The 9,982-nt window shown below is 38.6% G+C and overlaps 1 protein-coding gene across 1 annotated transcript; it reads right to left on the minus strand.

Moving 5' to 3' along the window:
* Window positions 1–5,250: 5,250 nt before the first annotated feature.
* Window positions 5,251–9,536, minus strand: LOC307148087 (uncharacterized protein). The gene is made up of 2 exons (XM_079853317.1): window positions 8,485–9,536; window positions 5,251–5,329 (listed from the first exon to the last, which is right to left on the minus strand). Exon 1 carries the CDS (start codon window positions 9,403–9,405, stop codon window positions 8,488–8,490), a length of 918 nt encoding a protein of 305 aa, XP_079709443.1. The 5' UTR covers window positions 9,406–9,536; the 3' UTR covers window positions 5,251–5,329; window positions 8,485–8,487.
* Between the last annotated feature and the right edge of the window lie 446 nt (window positions 9,537–9,982).

Consider the following 9,982-nt stretch of genomic DNA (forward strand, 5'->3'; position numbering starts at 1 on the left):
AAGCATGATTTTATCCCGAGTCCTAAATATGAGAGAGAGAGAGAGAGAGAGAGAGAGAGAGAGAGAGAGAGAGAGAGAGAGAGAGAGAGAGAGTGATGTGGAAAAGGAGAATTCAACCATGAAACCAGGCGAGTAAGAGAGCTGTCGACCTCTGCTAATGATGCTCACAGCATAGCTGAGGTGACAAATTGGCTTTCTAACAAACAGCATCTAGTGAGAAAGCCCCAGAGAGGAACAGCAGGGCTGCTGTAATGCAGAGAGACTGCAGCAGGCCACACTTAATGTGTTTTTTTTATGCTGCTCTATTGGTTAATGTAAATCTCACAAAATCCCTTTTCTCATGTCTTTAGAATCAGTCAAGAATATGGGGAAATATAACAATGGAGAGAAGAGTAGAAAATAAATTTTCATAGTTGGCAAACTGAGATTTATATAATAAAGAGCAGTGTGTATGTTTTGTCTGTGCACTTTTTTCTTACCGGGAATATATTAATATGACATATTATTTAAGTCATCGGTCTATGTATCTGTTCTATCTTTTAAATGTTTGGGGTCAGTAAGATTTTATTTTAAGGAAATGTATACTTTTATTTGGAAATGATGAATTAAATCGATCAAAAGTGACAGTAAATATTTGATGTAAATGCTACTTTTGAACTTTCAATTCAAATAATCCCCCCCAAAATATTAATTTATATTCCAATAAAGGACAACTTTTTTAACATTTAAAATAGGCCTATATTAAAATAGAAAACAATTGACACAATATAACTGTTTTTCTGTATTTTTAATCAAATACTGGAAGTGCAGCCATGGTGAGCAAAGAGACATAAAAAAAAAATAATAAAAAAAAAAAAAAAAACATTTAAAAAAAAATCTTACTGATCCAAAAATTTTAATGGTAGAGTACATACACAGAGTACTGTGAAAAAAGTTTTAGGCACATTTTAGAAGTATATTGCAAATCATATTGCTTATGCATGCAGCTTTATCAGCTCATAATTGAGAGACTGTATTAAATATTTGAATTACTAATATTTGAATTTAAATTAATTTGACCGCAGCATCATGCAAAATGGATCGATGAAGCCAAAAAGTAATTGAAAAAATTAACAAAACTTGATGATCTATCACACCGCATACTGTAAAATAAACACCTTTTCTTTCCTTAGACATTTAATGAATATTAACCTAAACTAATAATGTTAATTAAAAAAAAAAGTTTTATACATCTACTACTACCAGACTCGATTTATTACTCACAGCAACCAATAATTGCAAACCATTTTCATCTAATAGAACAATTATTTTGCACATGTAAATTGATGTAGGTCTACAGTGTGATTCCAGCACTTGTCATTCAAGTGAACCTTTCACTGATAGACTGCCTCATCTGCAACTCAGGAAAACAAAAGATGACAAGCGAATTACTTCAAACAAATTATTTACCTGAGCCGCTGGCCTTCAATATGTTTGGTTATCTCCCAAAACGAACAGACTCCCCTCAGACCTTGAGTTTGCTTTTTACTGCACAATAGCCTAAACCAGGAAATTAAAAAACCTGCCAATAATTTAAAATGGGAAGGAAAATTATTACACTCTTATTGAAGCACCAACAGGAAACAAAATATCTACTGCCAAAGAAATTAACAAACAGGATTTAGTGTTACTACACTACTCTAAAGTGCCATTTAGACACTATTTCACACTCAAACATATGATTTTAAGGCAAGGCAAGGCAATTTTCACATTTCACAAAAAGCACATTTCATATATTATGGTAATTCAAAGTGCTTACATTTACACAGAAAGGAATTAAAATAATCACAAACTAAAAACAAGAAAAATTAAAACAGTTATAAAAGGAATTAAAAGATTAAAAAGATGATACATAGATAAAACTTCTCATCTGGCAAAACACCAGTGTATCATATTTTTCACAGTTGCTCGCAAACACTTGTTCCCATACAACTTTCTCATCTGGCAAAACACCGGTGTATCATATTTTTCACAGCTCCCAGTTTTACTCTGAGATTTTCCCATGGTGATTATTACACTGTGTCTGTGGTGTTCATTCGGTGCGCCTAAGAAATCTATTGGACGTCTCCAATAGACCCGGAAATCTCTAGGACTGACTCACGGGGTAACCTAGGGTTCACTTCCCCACCAGTCCGCACCCCAAAGATTTGTTTCAGAAACTCTAGGAATTGAATCGATCCAGTCCGCACCCAACAGAACTGGGCTAAGCTAAGTGCTATCAAAGTGTCGCCGCGCGCCAGAGCGATTGAGTGTACGCACTGAGATGAGAGAGGTATGTATCATCGTCTTAGTTAAGGGAATAACATAGTTTAATATGAAAAAACGGTGGAGTGTTCCTTTAAATGCTGATTTTAATAGCAAAACTGTGACAATTGGTTTAAAAGGTCTACAAAAAGTTGGCTCTGTACAATTTAATTTTGAAATGCACTGAAATGAGCAGAATGCTGCACTTCAACCATTTCAAGGTTTGCTAATGGCTGCTCTGTCAAGTCTTCGTCGTCAGTTAGGAACTGGGTGTACTCTTTGATACAAAACTTTCATTTGAAAGTCACATTTCTAGTATCTGTAAAATCGCATTCTTCCATCTTAAAAATATATCTAAATTTCGACATATGCTCTCAATGACAAATGCGGAACAGTTAGTTCATGCGTTTATGACATCAAGGCTAGATTATTGTAATGCTATTATGGGTGGTTGCCCTGCACGCATAATAAACAAACTACAGCTGGTCCAAAACGCAGCAGCTCGAGTTCTTACCAGAACAAGAAAGTATGACCATATTAGCCCGGTTCTGTCAACACTGCATTGGCTCCCTAACCCTAACCCTAACCCTAACCCTACATCAAGGTGTTAGGTCTGGCAACTCACCATAGACACGGCTCAATCCGAGGGGCGGGATAAACGGCTGTCTTTCAAATTGCCTCTGCACGCAATAGGACAGCGCTTCAACCAACCAGAGCGTTTTCCCAACAGCGGAGCTTACGTTAGTTGATAGATTAAACTTTTGAATCTGGCCGGCAAAACTACAAACACATCTTCCTTTTTTAAGAATAAGTGGCGTTCTTTGCTCTTTTCTCAAAGAAAAACTTAACTCCAAGTCCTCTAGAGTCGCGGCCAAAGCCGATTTGAAAGACTGTTCGCCAGAAGCAGCAACTCTTCTTTGTTTTCAAGTAACGTAGCAGGGAACCGTCGCAACTCTGTCGTTATGTTAAGCCCGCCCCGCCTACTCTATACATGATGTGATTGGCCTGACCCAATTTAGGTTTTTACAGCTCCGAATGTCAACGGAGAGTTACTAGACTACCCTGGCTGCAAAATAAATGTTGCTGCCGCTAGGGTGCGTCTAGATTTTTTTGGCTCCCTATTAAATATTGTATACATTTTTAAATATTGCTGATTACTTACAAAGCACTAAATGGTTTAGCTCCCCAGTACTTGAGTGAGCTCTTAACGCATTATAGTCCTTAACATCTATTGCGATCTCAAAATTCTGGCCAGTTGATAATACCAAGAATATCAAAATCGACTGCTGGCGGTAGATCCTTTTCCTATTTAGCATCTAAACTTTGGAACAGTTTATCTAACATTGTCCGGGAAGCAGACACATTGTCAGTTTAAATCTAGACTAAAAACACATCTCATTAACCTAGCATACCACATTATCAACTTCTATAATTCAATGTTAGGCTGCATAGATTAGGTCAGGGATCACTTCCCATAACACCTGATGTACTCGTTACATCATGGAATGGCGTCTACGCTAATATTATTCTCTCTGTTTATCCCGAGGTTTACCGTAGTCCGCCGGATCCAAGCCATATACAGATCTGATGAAGGACCTGTGCCTAGACATTACTACAACGCAGTCCTGAACTAGCCTCTCCCCTGTGAAGGCATCCTTCCCTTGTGCACATATATATTCAAACGAGCATACCTATAGACTAAACACATAATGTGCACACCATCACCTTTTTCACAGATTCAAGTTTTTGAAGTTAACAAGGAGATGATAACGTTTTTTTTTTTTAATTAAAACTTGCACCTTGGAACCTATGTCAAAGATTGCATTCTCGAGCCACCAAACAAAGTTGTCGTGCAAATGAACGGCCAGAACACGTTCAAAGTTTTCTGTTTTTAGTTAAAATGGTGTTGTGTAAGCGAGTAAGTTAATAACTAATGATCTTTGCAACGTAAGTGAATAAATCAAAAACTAATTTTAGCTGGACAATAACTTTACTCTAGAGCTGCTGTAAAGCCAAACCAATCTCTGTTACTTTAATTTCCTATTATCACTGTAAAGCTGCTTTGAAACCATCTATATTGTTAAAAGCGCTATATAAATGAAAGGTGACTTGACTTAATGTTCTCTAGTGAAATATCATCAACATTTATGATTTCTGAGCTGTTGGACCAGTTCGCAGATCAATATTCATTCAATTCAGTTTGACAGACAGAGTCTGCAAAGCATAATACTTGGGCTCTGGTTCTTTGGATTGTGGGATCCTGCATCACTGCAATGCACCTTTGACCTTACAAATGTGACTAATGGCAATATTAAAAATCTTTAGCTATACCAAATTAGCTAAAACAGTACCTAAAAAGCTATTTGCCACATTATTATAAAGCCTGAATGTCCTAAGTGACTTCAATGGAAAAGGAAAACTGTTTTGTATAGCAAAAGACCACCGGTTTTCTCTGGAATATCAAATAAATAGGTCAATTTTGATTTCACATCCACTCATGTTCACACAGAATGCATTTTTCCATTCCAATGCACTACTTTTTGATTGTTTTTTTTATGTAAGCACGCTCTAGACAGACGTGTATAACCATTGCGCTCGCGTCTTGTGTTTTTTGCAGTGTCTCGCTCATGACATGGCATTCTAAAAACGCATTTAAAAATCAGTTCAACAAAACGCGTCTCAAGACCTTGCATTTTTTTCCCCATTCCATTGCCCACGTCTCACGTTTTGTAAAGCAAAAAGGCGTTCTGTGTGAACGAACACTAAATGTTCATTTCAATTCAATTCAATTCAATTCAAATTTATTTGTATAGCGCTTTTCACAATACATATTGTTTCAAAGCAGCTTTACAGAAAGTGCATTTCAGAAATGTACATAGAGAAATACAGTTAGTTAATCATGTATTGATTTAGGGCATAAACATCGCCAGCGTCGAGTCGTCTCTTCACAGGCGCCGAGTCGTCTCTGCACAGGTGTTGGAGAATCTGTAGTTTCCATGAGAGGCTGGATACAAACTGGAGCTGACGATCTGTATTTACCTCGGGACTAGCGTCCCGAGATAACAACAGAAAAGCATATGGGAAATAATTAGCGTAGCTGCTGTTCGCAATATTAATGCATTCAATCTGATTCAACTGTAGTATAAAATGTAAGTATTATGTGAATGCCTGGCTGAAGAGATGCGTCTTTAATCTAGTTTTAAACTGGGACAGCGAGTCTGAGCCTCGAACAATATCAGGAAGGCCATTCCACAGTTTAGGAGCTAAATGTGAAAACGCTCTCCCTCCTTTAGTGGACTTAGATATCCTAGGAATGACCAGAAGCCTCGAATTTAGTGATCTTAAAGAGCGCGATGGATTGTAGGGCGATAGAAGTTCCGTTAAATACACGGGAGCTAAACCATTTAGGGCTTTATAGGTCAGTAGCAATACTTTGTAATTGATACGGAACTTTATAGGTAACCAATGTAGAGACGACAGAATTGGTGTTATATGATCGTATTTTCTTGATCTAGTAAGAACTCTAGCGGCGGCATTTTGGACTAACTGTAGCTTGTTTATTGAGGATGCAGGACAACCAGCTAATAAAGCATTACAGTAATCTAGTCTCGAGGTCATGAATGCATGAACTAACTTTTCTGCATCAGAAACAGATAGCATGTTACGTAGCTTAGCAATGTTTCTAAGGTGGAAAAAGGCTGTTCTTGTAACATATGAAATATGATTTTCAAAAGACAAGTTGCGGTCTAATATAACACCCAGGTCTTTTACTGTAGAGGATAAAGTAACAGGACACCCTTCTAAATTAAAGTTGTATTGTAAGAGGTTTTGTGGGCAGTTTTTTGGACTAATAAGTAATACCTCCGTTTTATCTGAATTTAATAGCAGAAAATTACATGTCATCCAGTATTTTATATCTTTAACACACTCTGTTAATTTAGATAATTTAGCGTTTTCATCTGGTCGTGATGAAATATATAATTGAGTGTCATCAGCATAACAGTGGAAATTAATTCCATGTTTTCTTATAATATTACCAAGTGGCAGCATATATATTGAGAATAGCAGAGGGCCTAACACAGATCCTTGCGGTACACCGTAGTTTACTGACGTTATCTTCGATTTTTCCCCATTTACGCAGACAAAATGGTAACGGTCTGATAAGTATGATCTGAACCAGCTTAATGCCTGTCCCTGAACACCAGTGTAGTTTTGTAGTCGGTCTAAGAGTATTGTGTGATCTATAGTATCGAACGCAGCACTAAGATCAAGTAAAACTAGTATTGAGATACAGCCTTGGTCAGAAGCTAAAAGTAAATCATTTGTGATTTTAACGAGCGCAGTTTCTGTGCTATGGTGCGGCCTGAATCCAGACTGAAACTTTTCATAGATATCATTTTCTTGCAAGAAAGAGCACAGTTGAGCGGACACAACTTTTTCTAGTATTTTAGACATAAATGGAAGATTTGAAATGGGTCTGTAATTTGCTAGGTTATTATGATCTAATTGTGGTTTCTTAATAAGAGGTTTTATAACTGCCAACTTGAATATTCTTGGAACATGACCTAAGGATAAAGACGAGTTAATAATATTGAGAAGAGGCTCTTCCACTACAGGTAACACTTGTTTCAGTAGTTTAGTTGGTATTGGATCTAATAAACACGTTGTTGGTTTAGATGCAATGATAAGTTTATTTAACTCTTCCTGTCCTATAGTTGCAAAGCGCTGTAATTGTTCTTGCGGGGTGATAATTGAGGCTGAATCATAAGACACCATTAAAGATTGTACATTTACAATTGTGTTTCTGATGCTTTCTATTTTCTCAGTGAAGAAATTCATAAAATCATTACTACTACACTGTGACGGAATATTTTGCTCCGGTAACGTCTGTTTATTTGTTAGTCTAGCGACGGTGTTAAATAAAAACCTAGGATTATTTTGGTTGTTTTCTATTAGTTTGCGGAGATGCTCAGCCCTGGCTGCTTTTAGGGCCTTTTTATAACGTGACATACTGTCTTTCCATGCGATTCTAAAGACCTCTAAATTAGTTTGTTTCCATTTACGCTCTAAATTACGAGTTTCTCTCTTTAGAACATGCGTAACACTGTTGTACCATGGTGCTTTAGTTTTCTCTCTAACCTTTTTTAATCTAATTGGTGCAACGATGTCTAATGTACAAGAGAAAATGGTGCTCATAGTGCTAGTCATTTCCTCTAGTTCATCTGTTTGTTTGGGTTCACTGAGCAGCTGAGACAGATCAGGTAAGCTATTTGAGAAATGATCTATAGTTGTTGGAAGGATTGTTCTGCCTGGTCGATAACGCGGCGCAACATGACAAATTTCAGCGGTATGTAGTATGCAAGTGACCATGTAATGGTCAGTGACTTCATCACTTTGCGGTATAATATCTATATCGGTTGGATCGGCTCCATGTGATATAATTAAATCTAGCGTATGATTAAGACGATGAGTGGGACCAGTTACGTTTTGCTTGACCCCAAAGGAGTTTAATAAATCTGTAAACACAGCCCCTAAAGCATCATTTGAATTATCTACGTGTATGTTAAAATCTCCAACAATTAATGCTTTATCGACATTGACCAAAAGATCTGAGAGAAAGTCTGCAAACTCTTTTAGGAAATCAGCGTAAGGCCCTGGCGGTCTATATACAGTAGCCAAGGCTAGAGATAATATGGATTTCTTTCTTACATCTAAGAGAGTAACATTTAGCACAAGTACTTCAAACGAATTAAACCTGTGACCTGTTTTCTGAGTAACAGTTAGAATATCTTTATAGATTATAGCAACACCACCGCCACGACCAATCAGACGGGGCTCATGCTTGTAACAGTATCCAGGAGGAGTAGACTCATTAAGACCGAAATAATCATTTGGTTTAAGCCAGGTTTCAGTAAGGCAAAGTACATCGAAACTATTATCTGTGACCATTTCATTTACAATAACCGCCTTAGGTGTAAGCGATCTGATGTTTAAAAGACCTAGCTTTATAAATTGTTTTTGTTCACTAATATTGAGATTTTCTGGTTTAATCACAATTAGATTTTTCTTAGATCCTGCAGTAGATTTATTATTTGATCTCACTAAACGAGGAATAGACACAGTTTCAATATAATGTTCTACATTGGTACTTATATCAATTAAGTTTGGACAGCAAAGAGTGTGATTTGGACTTTGACTTACTAGTCATATGGTGTGTAGCGTCTTGGAGATGTTGTCCGACAGAAGAGCCGCTCCGATTCTGCTGGGGTGCAGGCCATCAGCACGGAAGAGCCTAGGTCGCTCCCAGAAAAGATTCCAATTATTTACAAAGAGCAGTCTCTGTTCATTACACCATGACATTAACCATTCATTTAGAGCAAATAATCTACTGAACCTTTCGTGTCCTAGTCGGTAGGTGGGAAGCGGTCCAGACACGATGATCGTTGTTTCAGGCGATGTACTGCGTACCGTCTCGATCAGGCTCCTGTAGTCCTTCTTCAGAACCTCCGACTGCCGTAGCCTGATGTCGTTCGTTCCCGCGTGCAGCACGACAGCTCCGACGGGCTCGTCACCGTTCAGAATCCCGGGAACCTGTGCAGCGACATCGAGAACACGAGCACCAGGAAAGCAGTGAGTGCGAACCTTACCTTTACCTATGGTAGCACGGACATGCCGGACGATGGAACTGCCGATGATCACAGCGTCGCGTTCCGTCTCGCGTAGAGGGGAGAAGCGGTTCCGGGTGGAGATCTCGAAGGCCGGGAGGGGCGGAGAGGTCCTAGCTCTGGTCCTGGCCCGCGTCTTCCGCTGTGGAATCACCCAGGGTCCATGTTGTTGTGTCGGTGCCGGAGTGAATGAAACCAGGGATGATCGCATCCTGGGCAGAGAAACACATGGAGTAGACGAGGTCGGAGTCAAAAGGTTACTAACCACTGACCTGTGAGCATCGGCGCGTGATGTTTCAAGCGCGAAACGTCGATCTCGTAGCTCGGCCTGTCTCTCTAGTAGGTCGCGGATCTGCTTCTCCACGGATTCCAGCTCTAACTGCACAGAATGCAGCTCGAAGGTGTCCTCACCTGCACTCAAAGGTAACGTTAGACACACATCCGTTATATTCGCCATTATAGCAGATGTGCTATAATGGCGAATTATAGCTTTCAGTGATACGGGTGTAAATAAGTCGATCGATAGGCGCGACCACGCGTGTAATGCTAGCGGGCTAAGGCTAGTAGCGGAAGTTCGAAAGGTTGGATATATGTAAGTTAGCGATATCAGAGCAATCCGATTGTTTTTTAAGGAGAATAGTATTCCAGATATGTTCACACGCTATAAAAATGAAAAAGTTCGTTTGTAAAAGAGTGTAAAGAAGAAAAACAAGGTTTCTGAATTAATTCGACGGAGCTCCAAACACAACAACGCCTTCAACCATTTCAACCATTACATTTCTCAAATCAAATTTCTGGAGATATAATCTAGAGAAATCATTGTTGGGAACCTCAGACAGTATAAAGCCTGGGTTAAATATCAGTTCACATAGAATTTTTATATAGCTTCAGCATGATACTTAGTCTGACTGTCTGACACTATGGCTTTGACTCCTGCAGCCTTTTCAGTCCATATATTTTTAATGGCTTGGGTCATAAAAGGGATAAATCAGAGCACTGTACATTATTGCCCTTAAGGTTTTACCACAATTGGA

This window comes from Squalius cephalus (genome assembly GCF_949319135.1).
Source record: "Squalius cephalus genome assembly, chromosome: 20".
NCBI classification, from domain to species: domain Eukaryota; kingdom Metazoa; phylum Chordata; class Actinopteri; order Cypriniformes; family Leuciscidae; genus Squalius; species Squalius cephalus.

What these genes read in the sequence shown, in the direction of transcription:
- LOC307148087 (XM_079853317.1), bottom strand. Translation starts at nt 9,405, where the DNA reads ATGGCGAATATAACGGATGTGTGTCTAACGTTACCTTTGAGTGCAGGT.